This window comes from Odocoileus virginianus, chromosome 20, assembly GCF_023699985.2.
Source record: "Odocoileus virginianus isolate 20LAN1187 ecotype Illinois chromosome 20, Ovbor_1.2, whole genome shotgun sequence".
In the NCBI taxonomy this organism is placed as follows: domain Eukaryota; kingdom Metazoa; phylum Chordata; class Mammalia; order Artiodactyla; family Cervidae; genus Odocoileus; species Odocoileus virginianus.
This window is the reverse complement of record NC_069693.1, coordinates 11,619,534-11,640,710: the sequence shown is the minus strand read 5'-3', so window position 1 is coordinate 11,640,710 and position 21,177 is coordinate 11,619,534. Positions and strand designations below refer to the sequence as shown.

At 51.4% G+C, this 21,177-nt stretch overlaps 1 protein-coding gene across 11 annotated transcripts; it reads right to left on the bottom strand.

Annotated features, from left to right (window-relative positions):
* Window positions 1-222: 222 nt before the first annotated feature.
* On the bottom strand, window positions 223-21,075 carry COQ8B (coenzyme Q8B). Of its 11 annotated transcripts, none has more exons than XM_070450831.1 (16): window positions 18,636-21,075; window positions 18,191-18,408; window positions 17,482-17,586; window positions 17,226-17,345; window positions 17,019-17,104; window positions 15,188-15,265; window positions 11,975-12,097; window positions 11,758-11,843; window positions 10,385-10,525; window positions 10,204-10,285; window positions 9,140-9,233; window positions 6,348-6,489; window positions 6,088-6,195; window positions 3,739-3,804; window positions 1,506-1,592; window positions 223-1,061 (listed from the first exon to the last, which is right to left on the bottom strand). In XM_070450831.1, the coding sequence occupies exons 3-16, from the start codon at window positions 17,511-17,513 to the stop codon at window positions 780-782; spliced, it is 1,527 nt and encodes a 508-aa protein (XP_070306932.1). In that variant the 5' UTR covers window positions 17,514-17,586; window positions 18,191-18,408; window positions 18,636-21,075; the 3' UTR covers window positions 223-779. The 11 variants fall into 11 exon arrangements, with proteins under 11 accessions (XP_070306932.1, XP_020759504.2, XP_070306933.1 ...); XM_020903845.2 differs by having other exon boundaries at window positions 17,019-17,085; XM_070450832.1 differs by having other exon boundaries at window positions 18,191-18,337.
* Between the last annotated feature and the right edge of the window lie 102 nt (window positions 21,076-21,177).

Genomic DNA, 21,177 nt, shown 5'->3' with positions numbered 1-21,177 from the left:
CTGGGAGGTGGTGTGTGTATGTGTATGTGTTCTGGGGGGTGGGGAGGAAGGCCTTCTCAGCTGCCGCAGCCTTCGGAGCAGGTGGTCAGCACGTGCGGGAGGGGCGGGGGTGGGGGGCTGTAGGGAAAGGAGAGAAGGAGGTTCCTGGCAACAGATGGCCCAGGCAGGACTGGGGCTTTCAGACAAGAGGGTGGGAGGGGGCTGGCCATCTGCACCTGGAAGCAGCCTGCGGACCGCCCCCCCCCCACCCCCCAGCAGAGAAAAGAACTGGGGGAATGGGAGGGTCACTTTTATTGGGACTGAAGATTCACCCCCACCCCCGCCATGCCCTCCCCAAACACACAGGGGATGCCACCAGGGAGAAGGCAGCTGGTGCAGGGGTAAGCAAGGCAAAGGTGAGGGCTGCCTCCACCAACCACCACCCCCTCCTCTTTCACGGACCACATCTATGGAGGACCTGAGGCAGGTGAGGGGATCCCCCTCTAGCTGCCTCTGCATCTCCATGATGGCAGTGCAGAGGGGCCTAAGACTCTCTCAAATGTTTCCAGAAATAAATTAATACCAAGGTAGAATTCCTGGATGCTCCCTTTGGAGTGGGGAGGGCAAGACATGGGGATATGAAGCTGGGAGTGTCCTACTCCCAAGCCCAAGGTGGGTCCCCAGGCCTAGAGCAGGGAGCGGAAAGAGGTCTCATAGCAGGGGATGGCCTGCTATGGGGCTGGAGTCCTGAGATGGAGTCTCTCTGATGGGTCCTCTGGTTAGGAGGCTATGGGCCATGGCTATGCTTGGCGACTGGCCCAGTAACGGTGGTAGGTGTCCTGGAAGAGGTCCCGGCAGGCGATGTGGGCACGGAGGCGGGCGCAGGCCAGGAAAGCCCCGGCCAGCTTTCGGTGCAGGGCATAGGTTTCCTCGGGTGGTGGGCGAAGCCGGTGCCGCAGTAGCACAGGGATGAGGCCCTGCACGCGGCGGGCAGTGTCACCCGCCCCAAAGTCATAGGGGCCCTGGGTGGCGAAGGGCTCCCCCAGGATCATCACGGCCTCCACGTGGGCGTCTGAGAATGCCTAGGGGTCGGGGGGACCAGAGGCACCCAGTGTGGACATACAGCCCTCTGCTCCCTCAGAGTCTCAAGAACAAACAAGCCCTCAATTCCCCAGAGAGTAACAGGCAGCCTCGCTCCTTCCGGAGCCCCTAAGAGACAAGCAGCCCTCCTCTACTCCCCAAAGCACCCTTCCTGTCCTCTCAGGGCCTCCAGTAGACACATAGCCTTAACTCTCCTGGACAGAGATGCAGCTTCTGTTACTCAGCCCCCTGCCCCACCGGATGTACAAGCAGCCCCCCACTCCCTCTCTAGAATAGATGAGTGGTACCCCCATTTACCCCTCCTCCCCAGAGCCCCCAGTACAGAGAAGCAGTCCCCCTAGAGTCCCCCACTCATCCACAGTTCCCCCAGTAGAGAGAAGTGCTTTTACTCCCCGCAAGGAGACACCAGCTCCAACTCTCCCCACCTTGGTCTCAAAGCCTGTGAGAAATTTGAGGTCTCTCGATTTCTGCAGGACCCGGTCTTTATCTCCATTGGCTGCAGCCATCACCACCTGCACAGGCGGATGTGGGCACAGAGGCAGAGGGGTTCAAGGATGGGTCTGGAGATGGGAGTTGGAAGCCTGGCCCTGCCCGGATCCACTTCCGTTCTCCTCCACCTAAGCCCGCTCACCTGGAAGCCTCTCCCTCTCCACCTTACCCCTGTTTGTGCCTCTCTCAAGACTGTTCCTGAGCCTGGGGGTTGGGGTGGCCAGGCATCCCACCCACTTGGCTGGGAAGGCAGAGGCTGCCTGGAAGCAGGACAGAGGAAAGAAGATGCCAAGTGATGCTCACGGGTCTAAACACTTAGTTGCTAAAGGGTGTGACCATGACCCAGAACTGCCTCTGAGGTTGCCCTCTGGGATCACTTGATGTCTGGCTTCCATACTGGATTTGGAGCCCCAAGAGGGCAGGGATCCCAGTTGGGTGTAGTCCCAAGTGGCACAGGGTCTGGCACTCACTCAGGAGGCCCTTGGTGAAAACCCTTGTTTAGTAAATCAGTGTTTGGAGCTAAGCAGCTCTCCAACCATGTAGGATGGGCAGGAGTTGAGGGCACAGGGACAGACAGACAGAAGCGGGAGCCAGCCTGCTTGGGCTCCATCCCAGTTCTGCCACTCACTGGCTGAGTCTGGGCAAGTCGCTTTGCTTTGGGGGCCTCTGCTTTCTCATCTGTGAAGTGGGGATGATGAAAGTGTCTTCCTCATGGGGCTCTGGGAGGATGAAGGAGGTGTATCTGTGGAGTGCTTCGCATGGTGCCTACACGTGTGCGTGTGTACTCAGTTGTGTCCAACTTTTTGTGACTCTATGGACTGTAGCCCTCCAGGCTCCAAGGGATTGTCCATGGGATTTTCCTGGCAAGAATACTGGAGTGGGTTGCCATTTCCTCCTTCAAGGGATCTTCCTGACCCAGGGATTGAACCCATGTCTACCCGTGTCTCTTGCATTGCAGGTGGATTCTTTACCACTGAGCCACCAGGGAAGTTGCCCACATGAAGGAAACACCATAAATATCATGAATTCCTATCACTACAGTAAGTGCCCTACATACAAATGAGTTCCTTTCTGAGAGCACTTTCCTAAGTTCAGTTTTGTTCCTAAGCCCCCAAAAATTAGCCTGGGTACCCAGTTAACACAATCAGTTATATACTGCTGCTTTTACTCTTGCTTCCAGACATCTTGGGCTTGAAAGAAAGATGTTGTACTACTGTACTCCATACTGTACAGTATAACAAAAGCATAGACCCTTGTAGAGGATGCACGCAGGTGACAATAGAGGTGACAGTATACGCCAGACACGTGAACTAACTTACGTGACCAGACATGTGAACACAGGTTCGCATCTTTGAAAGTTTGCAACTTGAAGGTTCGTGTGTAGGGGACTTACTGTATTAAAAGGTGGATAGGAGGGTCCCTGCTTCCCAGAAGAGGAACCAGGCTCAGAATGGGGAATGGCACGGCGAGGAGGGGAAGGGAGACGAACCCTTCACCACTGGGTTGCCCCTTCTTGGGAGGAAGAGGGATACAGGATTAAATCTGGCAGTTCTGGTCTGTCCCAGCTCCTCCTGCCCCAGTCTGTCTGGCCATCTGTCATGCCTGTGGTCCTCGGGGGACTCGTGTGACAGGGCTTTTTTAAACTGGAAAAGGCTGGGGAGGCGGCAGGAGGGCCATGCTAAACAGGACTGTGGGGGTGGGGAGGGGATGTCTCAACTACCCAGAGAGGCCTCAGCTTTGTGCCTCAAGAGTGGCCTGCGGAGAGAACTCCAGGGAGCCTCTGTGTGTGTGTGTGTGCGTGTGCGCGCGCGTGCACGGGGGCGGGGGGCGGTAACCAACTCCTTCCTCTCCCCATCCAAAGGGGACCCCCCCACCCCACAAGGACCAGCTCCTCAAGCCAGAGCCCTGGGCCTTGTCTCTGACAACTCTCTTCGGCCAGCTCCCCCACCCCATTCCAGCCTTCTAGGGTTTAAGAAACCACTTGTTATTCAGGAGTTTCCTAATTCTATGTCCCTCCCCTGCTCACAAGCTGCAAAGCCTGGCTTCAGAGATCCAGAGCCTTATTATTTATTTCTTAATGCCAGATATTGTATTTCTCCTTCTCTGCAAGCCTTAGTATCTGGCTTGAGGCTTGGCCCTTCAGAGACCCCAGGGCTGAGGGGCACTCACCTCAATGTAATGGTCTGTGAATTCGGTCCCAAATTCCCGGCTTGCCCCGAAGTCCAGCAAGGTCACCTGGGATTGAGGGATGGTGAAAGTGACGCTGGGTGTCCACCAGTGCTCCCCATTGTCTGCCAGGGCCCATCCCTCTGTCCCACCCCACACACCTCCTCCGGCCCGAGTCCCTGACCAGCCCCCTCCCGTGACTCCTGGCTTCTGGTCTCCACACTTCAATCCATCCTCACATGAAGCTGAAGGGACCTGGTTTTTATTTTGGGGGTTCTAGTTGTTTTTATGATAACATGTTTCAGGCACAGAAGAAAAAAAAACATCCAGAGAATAAGAAAATACATGGAAAAGTAAAATCAATGCTCACAAATCCTACTACCCAGTTTAAAATTACTACCAATCAAAGTGGGGCCTGATTCTACCTCCCTCAGTCCCTAACCTCTCTTTCAGGGTCACTACTTTCCTGAAATTATTATTGTTTCCTGAAATTCCCATGCATGCATTGCTACATTTTCTACATATATGTGGACCCATGAACAATACATAGTCATGTTTTACATATTTTAAAACTTCACATACATGGCATTTACGATAGTTATTCTGTAAATTCTTTGTGTTTAACATGGTTTTGCAATTCACCCCCCACTGTTCTAGCTCTTTCATTCATTTTTTCACTGCCCAGTTAAGATCCTGTTGGGTGAATATATCACATTTATCTACTTGATGGGCACTGTGGTTATTTTGGGGTTTTGCTAGTGAATGAACACATGTGTAAGTTTCTCTGTAACCGTGGAGTTCAAACTATTGATCACAATCCACAGTAAGAAAATGCAGATTCAAAAATGAGGGGATACAAGGATACGCATGGCTAATTCATTGAGCTCTACAGCAAAACCTGACACATCAGCGTAAAGCCACTATTTGTTGTTGTTTAGTCGCTAAGTTGTGTCTGACTTTTTTGAGACCCCATGGACTGTAGCCTGCCAGGCTCTTTTGTCCATGGGATTTTTCCAGGCAAGAATACTACAGTGGGTTGCCATTTCCTCCTCCAGGGGATCTTCTGAAACCCAGGGATGGAACCCACGTCTCCTGCATTGGCAGGCGGACTCTTTACTATTGAGCCACCAGGGAAGCTCTATACTCCAACTTAAAAAAAAAAAAGGGAAAAGAAAATGCAGATTATTCTGGGCTCCAGTGCTAATGCACACATAAATATAAACATCAAACACAAGCGTCCTGAAACAATATGATCCCTCCCACTGGCAACATAGTCTATGCCTTTAAAATAAAACTGCTTCTGAGACCCGACGAATTGATGTCAGGACTCAGATCATCGCCCTCCACCCCCACCCTGGCCCCCAAGTTGGGAAAACTGCCCTCCCTGCCGTGGGAGTCTTGGAGGGATGCAGGGTGTCTGTGCACTTGGGGGAAGAAGGTGGCAAGGGACAGAAGCTGGATACAGTGGGGCCATGTCATCCTCAGCACATGAGAGGGTGCTGGAAGCTGTGGAAGGGACTTGTGTTTTAGAAGGACCCCTCTGGGGACAGAATGGCACAGATCACTGTGGAAAGCTACTGAGCAACCGAGAGCCTTTCAGTGCAACCTGTCACCCCCAGGCCTTTGGATGGCCTGTGTCCTTTACCAGGAAAGCTCTTTATTCCCTGCTCCTTAAATGGCTGTGCCTCTCCTGTCTTTCTGGCTTCAGCTTCCTTGGCCCCACTCACCCCAGGCACGTTAGCCACTTCCCCTGGCTTCCCACCAACCCCTGAGCCTCCCCCATCACTTGACCCCTCTGTGGCCTGTGCTTCCCTGCCAAGGTACTAACTGCAGGTCACACTGTCTGGTGATGGGGCCCTGTGTTGGGTGAGGAACTCTGGGAAGGCAAGGGTCGGTGCTCAAGAGGCAGTAGGTGTTAATACTTGGGATGTTCTAAATGAATGACAGGTGAGGTAATGACTCTTCTCCACTGCCACTAGGAAGTCACTGCCTAGCCAGAGAGTTCCCAGCATCCCTTGCACCTAGATAAGTCATGTGTCCGGTTCCTAACAACAGAATGGTGAAGAGAATGATGGGTCATTTCTGGCCAAAGCAGTGAGGCAGGGGTTACCTTCTCAACCTCTCTTTCCCCTTGCACTGGAAGGAGAGCCTTTCAAGGCCTGGGGTGGGGGTTGGGGGGGCAGGGTGGCACACTCACAAAAGGGAAGGAGCCTGGGTCCCTGAATCACTGCATGGAGGAGGCCGCTCCAGCCTGCTACAGTAGCTATTGGAGCTATTGTGCTGAGCTACCGACACATTGGGAAATATCTGTTACAGCAGCTGATGCACCCTGACACATCACAAGAAACCCACCTGGTGACTGGAGGCATCATACAGGAAGTTGGCCCAGTTGGGGTCCGTCTGCATGAATCGGAACTCAAACAGCTCCCGAAGACAAAGCCTCAGGAGCTGGAAGCAGATCTGGGGTGGGGAGAGGAGTAACAGAAATCTCAGAGTCATGTGCCCCTGTAAAGCCCTCTGGAGCCTGGAGGGGGACTGTGGTTCTGACCTGCCCCACCCGGCCAGCCCTGCCCCAGGGTAGCACCTTCTGACTGCCCCATGAGTCCATGTACCTGGTTCCGGATGTCCTGGCTCAAGCCCTGGCACTGATCCAGGGGGACCCCTCCAGCCAGCTCCATGCCCAGCACCCGTGTCGTGCACAGCTCCTGAATCACCGCTGGCACCCGAAAGAAGGGGTCATCTGCCAATAGCTGCCTGGGGCAGATGGGAGGGTAGGGGTGGGGACCTCACTCTTCAGGCCCCTGTGGCCCTTGGCGTGAGTCCTCCCCCTCCTCTGAGAAGTCTTCCATGGGAAAGTCTGTGTCTCGTCTTCTTTCCTGCCCTCTTCTTCCCTCTCTGCCCTGAGTGATGGCCAATACCTGGCTGGACTGACACCCATTCAGACATTTCCTTTATTCACTCATGCATTCATGCAACAAATATCTCTGTGCCTGCCCCTAAGTGTGGCTGGAGACCCAGGGACCACTTCCCTACCGGAAACACTTCTCACCCCAGGATGAGCTCAGTGTATTAAACTCAATGAGCATTACTTTCTCATCAACTTATTAATTCATCTATCTGAAAAACAGTCACTGGTATACAAATCTTTGAGTCCACAGTGATACTCACTGGCCACTCCTTGGAGTCATTATTCCAAACACTGACTAATAAAGGGCATTCTCGGTGTCCATCCCTGTGTTGGATGATGCTGGGTGACAGAGCAGTAAGAGGAGCCCCAGGCATGCCCCTGCTGCCCCCACCATCAGTCACAGAAGACCACATTCTAACAAACAGACCAACAGTAGATTGAGATAAATGTGTCACTGTAAGATATGGGGGGCAAAGAATATGAGCAAGGCCTCTGGTTGGGGACCTGTGGGAAGGCTGGCATTGGGGGTGGGGGGACAGGGAGCTGGGGAAATGATGTGGGTTTTATCCTAAGAGCACTGGGAAATTCTGGGAGGGGGTGGTCTCCCCATACCCCACACAGGGGTGCTCTGGCCCAGCCCACTTGACACTCCTCCTCCAGGTTCTACTTTGCTGTGCTGTGCTTTGTCACTCAGTCATGTCTGACTCTTTGTGACCCCATGGACTGTAACCCTCCAAGCTCCTCTGTCCATGGGGATTCTCCAGGCAAGTATACTGGAGTGGGTTGCCAGACCCTCCTCCAGGGGATCTTCCCCACCCAGGGATCTAACCCAGGTCTCCTGCATTGACATTCTGCTTTGGGGGCTGGTATTTTTGTGCTTGTTGATTAGATCTCTGATGTTTGAACTGCTCCTCATGGGCCAGGCTTCTGCTGAGCATTTAGTCAGCACAATTACCTCTTTTTAAAAAAATATTTATTTGGTTGCACTGGGTCTTAGTTCCAGCACACAGAACGTTTTAGTTGTGGCCTGTGAACTCTTAGATGTGGTGTGTGGGATCTAGTTTCCTGGCCAGGGATCCAACCCCGGGCCCCCTACATTGGGAGCAGGGAGTCTTAGCCACTGGACCACCAGGGAAGTCCCAGTATAATTCCCCTTTATCCTCACTTCCCCTGAGGAGGATGCTCTCTCAAGGCCACCAGGCGGATTAAAGCTACCCAGTCCATTAAGGACTGACCCAGGACTGAATCCTGAAACTGGATCCCACATCTGAGCCCAGGCCCCTAACCACTGCCTTCTACTGCCTTCGTATCTACAGAGCTGGGCTCAGTAAACATGTGGGCCACGCTTCGCACTGTGGAGGGTCTCACTGAGATGTAATTAATTGCAGTTTATCACGATGCCCCTAAGATACAACCACTGTTCCACAGAGCTGTAGTTCATTCCTTTTCAATGCTACGTGATACTGTGTTGATGAATATGCCATAATTTATTTATCCGCCCTGCTGGATAAGTTTGATAGATTTGGGTTGTTTCCAACTTGAGGCTATGAGTGTTCTGAGTATTCTGGAAAAGTCTGATGGTGTGTACTGCCCTAAGTGTCCCTAGAGTATTTAGTCAGGAGGGCAACTGTTGGGTTAGATGTGGATCCTGAGCTTTGATGATGCCAAACCATTCTCCAAAATGCTTCTATCCATTGTTCCTCCTGCCCATAGAGTATAAGGGATACCCTGGAGCCCCCAGCTCTTTTTTTTTTAAATTTTATTTTTTGGCCACTCTGTGAGGCACATGGGAATTTAGTTCCCTGACCAGGAATTGAACCTGTGCCCCTGCATTGTAAGGGCAGAATCTTAGGGACTGGACCACCAGGGAAGTCCCTGGAGCCCCCAACTCTTGACACACAGACACACACAGATGGCTTCATCTCTGTTAGTCCAGTGGGTATGATGGTATCTCGTGTGACTGAGTGCCTGTTGACAAGTCTGTCTTCTGCATCAGACTGCAGTGGTTCAGTGTCCCATTTGACAGATGAGAAAGTAGAGACGTTTAGAGAGAGGAATTTAGAATGCTCACAGAGGACACAGGGTGTGAATGAAGTAATGAGTGAAGGGCTGGATGGATGATCAAATGAATGAAGAGAGAAACAGTCTGCCAGCCCCACCCCAGGACTCCAGCTGCCAGAAGCTGTGGGGATACCCACTTCCCTTTCAGCCCATGAAGGAATCTGCAGGGAGGAAGGGGGCCTCCAGGGGCCTATGTGTGTGTGTTAGTCACTCAATCGTGTCAGACTCTTTGCGACCTCATGGACTGTAGTCTGCCAGGCTCCTCTATCCTTGGGATTTCCCAAGCAAGAATACTGGAGTGGGTAGCCATTCCCTTCTCCAGGCGATCTTCCCCACCAAGGGATTGAACCCAGGTCTCCTGCATTGCTGGCAGATTCTTTACTGCCTGAGCCACCAGGGAAGCCTGTCCAGGGGCCTGTAGGGGCGTCAGCTCACCTGAAGTTCTGGGCACAGGCCGCCTCACGACGATAGTCACACTCCCACGCCAGCTCCCGCTGCAAGGCCTGCAGGCTCTGCTCAGCAAACAGGCCTGGGGGTGGGGAGTGGGGGCGGGGGCGGGGGCAGTGCAGCCATGTCAGGCAACGAAGGCCACAGCCTGCCTCCTGCCCCCTGCCTGACCCCTCAAGCTCCCACTCAGGGACATCTTCTCTTCGCCAGTCGTGTCTGTCACTCTGTCTCCCCAGCCCTCATCCCTTCTGTTCCATGTTTTCACCCACACGGTCTGGGTACACACTCCCCTCGGCCCTTCACACAGCTGCGGGCTCTGTGGAAGCCTCTCGGCTGGGGTCTCTTTCTTAGGCATGCACACCGGTCCTTGGGCCCCTTTCACAGTCACATCTGCCACCTATTCTCTGTCCCTTTTTTGGCCACGCTGCACACACCATGGCATGTGGGATCTTAGTTCCCCGACCAGGGATCGAACCTGTGCCCGCTGCAGTGGAAGCGCAGAGTCTTAACCACTGGATGGCCAGGGAGTGCCCCTCTGTCCCTATTTCTTACTCTCTCGCGCTGCTTCCAGTGTCTCTGAAGCTTCCTTCTGGGCCTGACTGTCTCATTCTCGCTCTCCCCCTGCCCCCTCTCTCACACACACTCTGCTCCATCTCCCTCAGGCGCTCTCTCACATACTGCAACACACTCCGGAGGCCCCACTGACACCCCCTCCTGTTTCTGTGGCTCGTTCTCAGACCTCCTGTCCCGCTCTGCACATCCTGTGTGTCTGTTTCTGGATTTCTGTCTGGGCTTCTGTCTCTCAGGATCTCTGTCGGCATGTCCAAGCTTGACTTTGTCACACGCCTGTACCCTGGGCTCTCCCCACCTTGGTGTCCCTTCATTCTGTCTCAAACACCCAGACTTGGGTGCTCACTCGGGCTCACACATGTGAAACACTCTGCCCTGAGCTGCTGGCTACCCCTGCTGCATCCAGCCCCCACCTCCTTTATCTTCAGGGCGCCACCCCCCACAGTCGGGGTCGGGGTGAGGGGGGGTACTGGGTGCCTCACCCTCTGGCAGGGCCACGCTCATCTTGAGCACTGCCAGCAGGTTCTGGACGTCGCTCTGGATGCTCTGGGCAACGCCTGGGTACTGGGAGAGGAGGAGGGAGGGGAGGAGGGACGGAAGATGGGAGTCACCCCCTGGGGTGGCCAGGTGCCCACCCCACTCCCACCCTGCCTCCCCTCTCACCTGGATCTTCACGGCCACCTCTGTGCCGTCCCTCAGCATGCCCTGGTGCACCTGTCCAATGGAGGCAGCTGCAAAGGGCACCTCCTCCAGAGAGGCCACCTTGGCCTGCCAGTCCCCGCCGAGCTCCTCTTCGAGAACTCTCTGGGGAGAGTGGTCATGACACTCATCATCGTGGTTTCAGGCAGCTGGGTCCTCGCCCTGTGCTGGGCGCTTCATGTGTTAATAACCCCACTCGCCACATGCAGGGCTCTAGGCCAAGCTCTTGGCTGCTACTCCACTTTACGGATGAGGAAACTGAGGCTCAAAGAGAGGCCTCCTGGCCCAAGGTGATGAGCCAGGCACTGACAGACTGGAAGGCCCACACTCCCGAGGCTGTGCGGGCTGCTGTGGGGAATGCTATTATGTATGGTTAATCCGTCTGCAATGTGGGAGACCCAGGTTTGCTCACTGGGTCGGGAAGATCCCCTGGAGAAGGGAATGGCAACCCACTCCAGTATTCTTGCCTGGAGAATTCCATGGACATAGGAGCCTGGCAGGCTATAATCTATGGGGTCACAAGAGTCAGATACAACTGAGCAACTAACACTTCTACACCTCAAGATTGATAATTGTCCTCCATTATACCCATATACCCGTATATTGTTTTATTAACTCTACAGTTAACATGGTAAAAAAGAGCTAAAATTACAGAGCTCTTCCTGTGGGCTGGGCCCGGTGCAGAGTGGCTCAGAGATGGGCAGTAATTGCCCAGAGTCATATGGAGAGGGAGAGACCAGTGCTCAGAAGGCAGGCGGCTGGATCCTGGACTCCACACCCTTGCCCCAGTGATTAGAACAGCTCATGTCCTGGGCAGTTACTCAGTGCCAGGCGCTGTGCCAACCTATTTACAGACACACTCTCCTTTAATTAAAAAATGGTAATAAGAACAGCGAACATTTGCATGTCACTCGTGGTGCGTCAGGGGCCCTCCCAGGTGCTTTGCACACACTGGTTCCCGTAACCCCATGATGTGGGCATTGTTAAGAACTACCACCAATCATAGATGAGGTCACTGAAGCAGAAAGGGCAGGCCACGTGTCTGACCGCACAGGTAGCAAGTGGCAGAGCTGGGGTTTGAACTCCCAAAGTCTGGCCTCTGATCACAGTGCTTCACAGCCTCTTTCAGAGCCCTGAGCCTGCCAGGAACCGGACGAAGTGCTTTGTGCCTTCTTCTCACTGACTCATTACCACTATCCTCTGAGATGTGGGCTTTAGTGATTCCCATGTAACGAATGGGAACACTGAGTCAGACAGGGAGCTGAGCCATGAAGCTAGGAGGGCCAGGCAGGTGGGGCAGGCCTCCCTCACCAGTCTTTTCCGCTCGGAGCACTCACCAGCATCTGCCAGCGTGGCATGAAGTCGGCGCTCTGACGGACCCGTTCGAAGATGCGCTGCAGCTGGGGGCTGATGAAGCTGTTGTCTTGGAGGAAAGCGGGGAGAAGGAAGCCAGTGAGAGGGGAGGGAGTATCTGAAGCTGGGGCTTGGTGGTAGGTGGGGTGGGGTGAGGCTGAGGTCAGGGGTCAGGAGTCGAGAGTCATCATGCTGCTGTACCCTGGATGCTGAGCATTTGGCCAACCTTGAGGGCGGCCCCCCGAACTGTACACAAGGTCTGCACAATCCTCTCGGCGTTGGCCTCCGACAGGAAAAGGCTGGAGCCTGGCTGGGAGCCTCCCTCTGGGGTGGAGAGAAGCATCGTTAGTACGGCAACCACCAAAAAAATCATTATGACACCACTGCACAGACACCAGAATGGCTAAAAAAAGATGACAATACCAAGTGTTGGCAAAGATGTAGAACACTGGAATGCTGACACTGCTGGTGACTGTGCCACAGCCCAAGTCCTTTGGGAAACAGTTGGGAAGTTTCCACTGAAACATACAACTGTACCCAATTTCCCTCTGAGGTATATCCCCAAGAGAAATGCAAAAATGTGTCCACCAACAGATGCCCCAAGAAGGTTCACAGTAACACTGTTCCTAACAGTCTCAAAATGGAAACAACCCAAAGGACCATCAGTAGAAACAACAAAGGGACTCTGGAAGAGTCACGGGGTGATGAGGACAGTGTTGAATAAACAACCTATGACAGCTCACGGTAACACGGACGCACCTCTTAAACAGAATGCTGAGCGAAACAGGCCAGACACACGCAAGGATACACTGTCCGATGACACGGGTGCAAGGAGCAAAAACAGACACAACTAATCTCGAGGGTCAGAAGCCAAGACAGTGAGGATCCCTGATGTGGGAAGGACGTGCCAGAATGGGTACAGAAGAGCTTCTGGAGAATCAGCACAGCAATTCTCCAAGTGTGGTCTGGGGGCCCTGAGACCCTCCAGGAGATTCTGTGAGAACAGAACTTTCCTAATTATATCAATACATTATTTGCTCTTTTTTACCCTTATTAGCCTATAAATGTTCAGTGGAGTTTTCTAGAAGTTCTATGACTTGTGATGCTGTAATTGCTCTGATAACAGATGGAGTGAGTGTGTATATTCTTGTTTACAACATTTTTCAGTTTTTAAATTTCAATTTATTTTTTTTGGCAAAACTGTGCCAAAATAAAATGGGATCTTCAACCAGGAATTGAACCCAAGCCATTGGTGGTGAAAGCACAGAGTCTTAACCACTGGACTACCAGGGAATCTTCCCAAATTTTTCAGTTTTAATCTCCAGTACAGCACATATAGTAAATATAACCAAAATAAACAAGTTCTTGGGGTTCTCATTCTATTTTGTAATGGTTTTATTGAGATATAATTCACACATGATATAATTTACCCATTTAGAGCACACAGTTAAAAAAAAAAAAAGCACACAGTTCAGTGACTTCTAGTATTTTCAGTTGTGCAACTATCACCATGATCAATTACAGAACATTTTCCTCACCCGCAAAAGGACACCCATACCTATTAGCAGTTGTTGTTTACTCGCTAAGTCGTGTCTGACTCTTTTATGATGCCATGGACCGTAGCCCGCCAGGTTCCTCTGTCTATGGGATTTTCCAGGCAAGAATACTGGAGTGGGGTGCCACTTCCTTCTCCAGGGGGTCTTCCCAGGGATCAAACCCGTGGCTCTTGCATTGGAAGGCGGATTCTTTACCATTGGGCCACCAGGGAAGCCTGTGAGCTGTTACTCCCTCCCATTTCCCTCACCCACCTGCCCTTGAGCCCCTGGAAACCACAAATCTACTTTCTATCTCTGTAGATTTCCCTCCTCTGGACATTTTAGATAAATGGAATCATAAAATATGTGGCCTTTTGTGTCTGGCTTCTTTCACTTAGGATAGTATTTCAAGATTCAACCACACAATAGCATGGATCAGTCCTTCATTCCTTTTCATGGCTGAATAAAATCCCACTGTATGGATATAACACATTTGGTCTATCCATTCTTCAGTTTTAAAGGTGTAAATGGATCTTAAGATTAAAAAGTTTGAGAACTGCTTGTTTTAGGGTTTTTTGATACGGGTGCACAGATGCGTCCACTTTGTGAAAACGGCCCATGCTGTACAATTAGATGTGTGTGGTTCTATATGCAAATTCTATTATTCAATAAAGTGTTTATTAAGCTTTTACTAATTTCATAACAGTTATTGAGCTCTTTATTGAGGGCTCACCTTGTGCCAGGCAGAATTGTAAGTGTTTCTATGGATTCTTTGGCTGAATCTCTACAATCACTCCAGAAGTAAGAAAAGCCAATGCCTTAAATTTCAAGGTGAGGAAGCCAGAGATTCAGAAAGGTACCTTGCCTGGCTCTAGGTCACACAGCACAGAAGTGGCAAAGCAGGTCGTAAATTCAGTCTGGGCTTACCTTAAAGCCAGACTGTTCCTCCACCTACTCCCAACTTTTTGCTTTGAAAAAGATCCAAACAGACAGAAAGGATGCATTCAATCCTGTGAATACCCACACACCTGATTCAAAGTTTTGACATGCTCCTTCACCTGCTTTAACTGTACCCAGACACTGACCATTATTTTTGCTGACTGATTTGCACTCAACCTGTGCTAAGAATAAGAATAATCCCCTACACAATCACCATGCCAAAATCACATCCAAGAAAATTAACAATGGGACTGCCCTGATGGTCCAGTGGCTAAGATTCCATGCTTCCAATGCAGGGTGCATGGGTTCAATCCCTGGCCAGGGAAGTTCCACATGCCACATGACCAAAAAATACAAAATTAATAATAGAGTCAATAAATTTGACATTAAAAAAAAAGAAAATTAACACTAATTCTCAAATATCTACTACCCAGTCATATTCTGGTTTTCCCAATTGTCCCCCAAAGTCTTTTATAGTAATTTTTTTCAAACATTCAATCATGGCTCACACATTCCCTTTGTCAATTATTGTCTCTCTAGTCTCTTTTGCATTTAGAATATCCACCCCTGTTTTTGTTTCAAGACATTGACATGCTGGGGAATCATACCCACAAATGCTGATCTCTACACTACCCAGTCCATCTCTATTGGTCGCAGACTCTCAGCAGCTCTCCTATTTTTGTGCTTCCTCTTCTGCTTACAGTTAGGAACTCCACTGTGGATGGCTTACATTTTTCTCTCCCATGACCTGCTTCTACCCATCACCACTTTGACAGCAGCTTCACCTGCTCTGAGCACTCCACCATGACCCAAAGAGGTGGCTGTGTCATCAATGGCTCCATTCTCTGGATGAGGAAACGGAGGCTCAGAGAGGTGAAGCCACTTGCCCCAGGACACACAGCAAAGCCAGGGAGTGGACCTGGGCACATGGCTCACTTACCTGATTGTACACCTCCTCCAGGCAGGGACTTCTTGGCCACCTCAGCCAGTGCTCCCAGCCCCAAGCTCACAGCCAGTCCTGGGGAAGGGAGAGGAAGGCCTGAGTGCTCGCTTGCCCTGGGGCGATCTTCTTCCCCATCCCCTCACCACCTCCCTGACCCTCTTTCCTCTCTGTCTCCCTCTATGTACCCCTGTCTCCCATCTCTTTGTAGTCAACTCTCTGCATCCCTCTGACTCTACATCAGTCTCTTACTCACTGTCTCCCTGCTTGAGGTTCCTGTTCTGTTTTCATCCCTCTCTCCTTGTCTCTGTCTCCCAGGTCAGTGTTTCTCACCCCTGGCTGCACCCAGAGTCATGTGAGGAGCTTTTGTAAATGCGATGCCCAGGCCCCACCACTGAGGTTCTGGTTAAACTGCCCTGAGACGAGCCCTTGGCATGTGGGATCTTAGTTTCCCGACCAGGGATCGAACATAAGTCCCCTGCGTTGATTCTTAACCACTGGACCACCAGGGAAGTCCCTAGCGCTTTTTTTTTTTTTTTTTTTAAGATTTTTTGATGTGGATCAGTTTTAAAGTCTTTATTGAATTTGTTACAATATTGCTCCTGTTTTATGTTTCAGGTTTTTTTTTTGCCACAAGACACGTGGGATCTTAGCTCCTAGACCAGGGATTAAACCCAAACTTTCTGCATTGGAAGGCAAGGTCCTAACCACTGGATTGCTAGGGAAGTCCCTCAGAATTCTTTTTATTTGGGCATCCATCCCAGATGATTCCAGCATACAGCCAAGAGTAAGAAGGTCTGGAAACGATCCCCTTCTCCCCCCAGGTCGCTCTGTCTTCGTATGACTCCTGTTTCTCTTCTTCATGCTCACCTCTCCTTTTCTAAGTCATTTTATTCTCCATCTCTGCCCTTCCCTCCACCCAATATGTCTGTCTAGGCCTCCTCTCAGTTCCTCCTTTTGATGTTATCTCTCCAGCTCTGATTTCCTCTGCCTCCTCTGTCTCCTTGTCCTCAAAGACATCTTAAGTCACTCGGCCTCTTGTACTCTCACCATTTCCATAAATAATCATAGTTCGCATTTTCTGAGCACTTTCTCCATGTCAAAAACCATTCCCAGTGTCTTTTATGCACTGACTCATTTTGTCCTCACACCCTCATGAGAGAAACTTTACAGAAATACTTCCATTCTACAGAAAAGGAAATCGAGGCTAAGAGAAGTAACTTATCCAGACTCACAAAGTCAGGATGCATAAGAATCATCCCCTTGAACCCCGGGCAGCCTCGTGCCAAAGCTCTAAGCAGTGCATTTGACTCCTTCTTTACACTGTGAATCAGTATCTTTAAAACTTGAACCATGACTCATAGTCAAGAAGACATTTGCATTATAACCGATAGAGACCAGTGATACATAATGTTTCATGAAACAAGACTTCTCCCTGACTCTACATCTGCAGTCATATTTTCCATTCTTCTTTTAAATGCTGGTTGCAACCTACTAAATTATTTCATGCAGGTTGTGACCTGAAGTCTGAATAATCCTGGTGCAGGACCCAGGGTTTAGTCCTGTTTACCTCCCTTAGCGTCCAATTCCTCTATAGAATGGAAACACTCACTCACTGATTCACTGCAGAGACCACGTGTAGGGGGCCCTGCACATTCCAGGTTCTCAATAAACACAACATTCCTCTCTGTTTCTCTTGGTTTTAGAGGCCCTTGCCTTCATTCTCTTTCCATCTCTCCCTCTCCTCTCTCTGATTCACTCTCTCCCTTGCTTCATTCTGTAAATGTCACCTCTTCTGATCTAGGTCACAGTCTCCCACAGTCACACCTACCCCCAAAGTTGGCCAAGCGGCTGATGCGGGAGGCAGGCACCTTGCGTTCTCGAGAACGGTCACTCAGCTGGTGGGGAGAAGAAGGTCTGAGAGGGAAAAGACGGACAGAGTACCCAGGCAGTCCAACCAACCTGCCACCACACCCTTCCCCAAGCTCCGGAGGCCAGCTGCCTTCATGGGGGTGTTTCTGACTGGTACCAATGATACCTGGGGCCGGGGCGTCTTTCTGATCCGGGCCTCCCGGGCCTTGCGAATGTCCTCCTCACCCAGGCCCCTGCCAGGCCCATCTTGATGAAGTTTTTGGGCCCAAGAACCCCTACATGGCCCCTGCAAGAGACGTGAACACTGGTAAGGAGTGGAGGACAAGGTATCTGCATGGCCCTTTTAGACCCCTCCCTGTCCTTTGGCCCCCTGAAGCTGCCTTCAGCCTCTTCCCCTTGGAAACCCCTCCCCAGACTCTTACCCAGCAGCGGGGCCCTGGCCCCAGGGCCCCATAAGGCAGACCAATAGTCCGGCCCAGCTGTCCACAGGTCGCACGCAGTAGGCCTCCCACCTCCTGCCACATTGTCTGGGGGAGAAGAGGAGGGACTATATGGGTAGGAGTTGTAGGACTGATCTCTCCTTTGCCTCACGTTCCTCCGTGTCTACCCCAAGGCTCCCACCCGCCAAAGACTTCCTTCCCTGTTAATAGGCCCCCAGTTACTCCTGGTTCCTTCTCTCATTGCTAAGAACCCATGGCTCTTCCCGCGCCCCTCTCCAAACCACTTTCCCCAGTCCCATCTCCGCCGTTGCTAGGGTCCTCCCCCGTTGCTAGACACCCACAGATCCTCCAGGGCTACCTCTCCACTGCTCTGAGTACCCCCTCGTAGCTAGGCACCGCCTTCCTCTCTGTTGCTAGGCACCCACAATTGCTCCAGTCTTCCCCCCACCCCGTTACTGGGCACCTCCCCTGGTTGCTAAGCACCCACTCGCTCGGGGTCAGCTACGCGCTGGGGGCCTCGCGCTTCCGGGAGTCTCCTCACGCCCGCCCCGTCCGGTCAGTTAGCCAATGATGGAGGAGTAGGTCACTGACTGGCACAAAATACGCCCCGCTGTGCGTGACGGGGCGGGGCCTAAGGGTGGTTAGGGGCACTACAGGAGCTCGCACGTGCCATTTTATGCCTTCCACTCACCTCAAAGAACCTTGTATGCAGCAGACCTTTCAGTTTTCTACACGTCTTTTTTGCAAACTTTCCTCTCCTGTAGAAACTCACTTCTCCGTTGCGTGAACATTTCGGCAACCTCTTATTTGTACTCTCAGTAGGTTCAACGCATCTCTCCTTTGAACACATATGTCCCCAGCAAACATTTCCCTTGCACATGGAGCCCTTCCACTTTGCAAGTTCACTCTCTGTTTCAAATAGCCATATCCTGGTACCCAGCCTCCCTTGCACATAAAATCTCCCTTCCTTGCTCACCAACTTCCCGCCTCCCTGCCGCCGCCACCGCCCCGCCCCCCCCGGACTCCCCCCCCGCCCCCCGCCACCGCCCCATGTGAAAACTCCCTCACATTCAGCCCTTTGCACACCTGGGCCCCCCTGTTCCCCATACACCCTGCTCTCTTGGCTCCCCACCCACCTGCAGGATGGTGTGAGTGGGAGCTCTTTGTTTCCTGTAGGCCTGACATTTCCCAGAACACACTCAGCCAAGATTCCCTGTGTTGACTCAGGAGCCGCGGCATCCCAGAAAACCAGCTCCCAGCCCATCTGGGTGTGTGTGTTGTTGATGGGGGAAGGAGGACAGGCTTCAAGCATGCTCCCCCCACAATAGGCTGACTCACCCCTCTTCTCAGTCTGGAATAGAAGGAGCTGGCTGGGGCATCTCTCCTACCACTTGAAGAAGGGATATGACACCGCACAGAACAGTCTCCCCCGGCAACCGTGTCTATCCCCCTTGGTCAGGAATCTGACCTCCCAGTCTCTGTCCCTGTGCTATTCGACCTCTGGACAACTTTAGGCTTTTCTGAATTTCAGCTTCCCAGCCTGTATAATGCACTAGGGGGACCCTGCTATGAATTCTCATTGGTCTGTAAAGAGATGACTCATTTTAGAGCCCTGGGTCTGTGCCCAACACCCTTTCCAGGTGATTCAGTTTCAAGACAGAAACCACCCCCTGTACCGTATCAGACACAAGGGTCTGACTCAGGAGCTAGGTGGCAGCTCACCCCAAGGGGCAAAATACATAAAAAGCACCTGTGACAATAACTCATCCTACAAAGCTGTGACTGATGGTACCAAGCTGGGTACCACATGCCTCACGTACATGAGATCATATTAGCTAGCCTGGTGACTACAAGCAAAGGCTACAAGCTGGCAGAGCTCTGAGCCTCAGTATCCCCATTTGTAAAGTGGGGTCATGGCATTCCCTCTAGGGTTAGTGAGAGAGAAATGCAGTGAAATAGTGTCTGTAAAGAGCTTGGCACAGAGCCAGTAGAGAACAAGAGCTCTATACATGAGAGAAATTTCTTATAGTAAAACCATTCTTTTCAAAATTTCTGTGAAGTGCTTACCATATGCTTTTCTAGGCTCTGGGGACACAGCAAGAAACAATACAGACAATCTTTGCCTTCTTGGTACTGGTTTCTGGTGAGGGGCACAATAAATAAGTATATGTAATAAATAAATAAATGAGTATATGTAATTAGGTGACACTTGTTAAAGAGAAAAATAAACCTGGGAAGGACAGGGAGAGGAGGGAAGACTGTGCGTTTAAATAGGGTGGTTCAGGGAACTTCTCTGATGGTACAGTGGTTAAGACTCCTCACTTCCACTGCAGGGGGCACTTGTTCTTTGATCCCTGGTTGGGATCTAAGATCCCACGTGCCACTTGGTGCGGACCAAAAATAAATACATAGGGCAGTCAGGAAAGGCCTCATTGAGCAGACGTCATTTGAGTGAAGATCTGATGGAGGTAAGGGAAGGAACTATTGAAATAGCTGAGGGAAGAATGTTTCGGGCAGAGGGAAAAACCAGTCCAAAGTCCCTGCGATGGAAGAAAAATAGGAAAGAGGTTAATGGCAGAGTGAAAGGGGCGAAAAGGATAAAATGAGGTCTGGGAGGTAAACAGAGCCAGCTCAGGTATGCTACAAGGAGTCACTCACTAGTCACTCAAGAGTTGGACAGGACTGAGTGACTGAACTGAACTGAAGGTTCAAATCTATGCAATTTATATGGATGATCCTTTTTTTTTTTACCTCTTTGCCCGCACAGGATCTTAGTTACAGCACACAAGATCTTCCATCTTCTTTGCATCAGGTGAACTCATTAGTTGTGGCATGTGGGATCTAGTTCCCTGACCAGGGATCAAGCCTGAGTCCCCTAAATTGGGAGTGCAGTCTTGGCCACTGGACCACCAGGGAATTCTCAGATGTGTGATCTGGACTCACTGCTTTGCCTTTCTGTGCCTCTGTTTCCTTGACGGTGCGATGGGGATGACGATGATCCAACCTTTTAAGATTTTGGGTATATAATGGTAAGTGCAGCTCTTGGGACAAAGCAAGTACACAAATGTGTCATTGTAAATAAATTAAAAATCCCCATAAAAACCCTTTTTACAGATGGGGAAACTGAGGCTCAGAAGAGACAAGTCTGTTGGGAAAGGTAATCCTGGAAGTCAGTGTTGGAACCAGGATTTGGCCTTAAGACAATTTCTTTCACTGCTCTGGGCCACAATTTCCCAGTTGGTAAAAGTAATTGGCTCCTGTGACACTGAACACACCTTTTTCCAAACAATAAAGTAACAGATCCTCATTTTACAGATGAGAAAACTGAGTCTGGGGCTCAGACTGGGGGTTGGGAGCGGAAGTTACTCCCTCAAGGGGACGCGGCTAGGAACTAGCAGAGGCGGGTCTCAACCAACGCAAATGGAATTCCCAAGTTTCTGAAAGTCCTTCCCGGCGCAGCGTGAAGAATGAGCGGACTGCTGGACTCGTCGCAGGGGGTTACAGGGAGACTAAACTAGCCAGTCGAGGGCGTGGCGAGTTTGGACTAATTGCGGGGTGTAGCGAGGGGTCTACTCGGCCGCGATCAGGATACCAGCGCCACAAACACGACCTGTCAGGGACTCTCAGTCCTCCCAGCCAAAGGAGGTGGGAGGAGCCAGACAAGGCTCGTCCCTTACG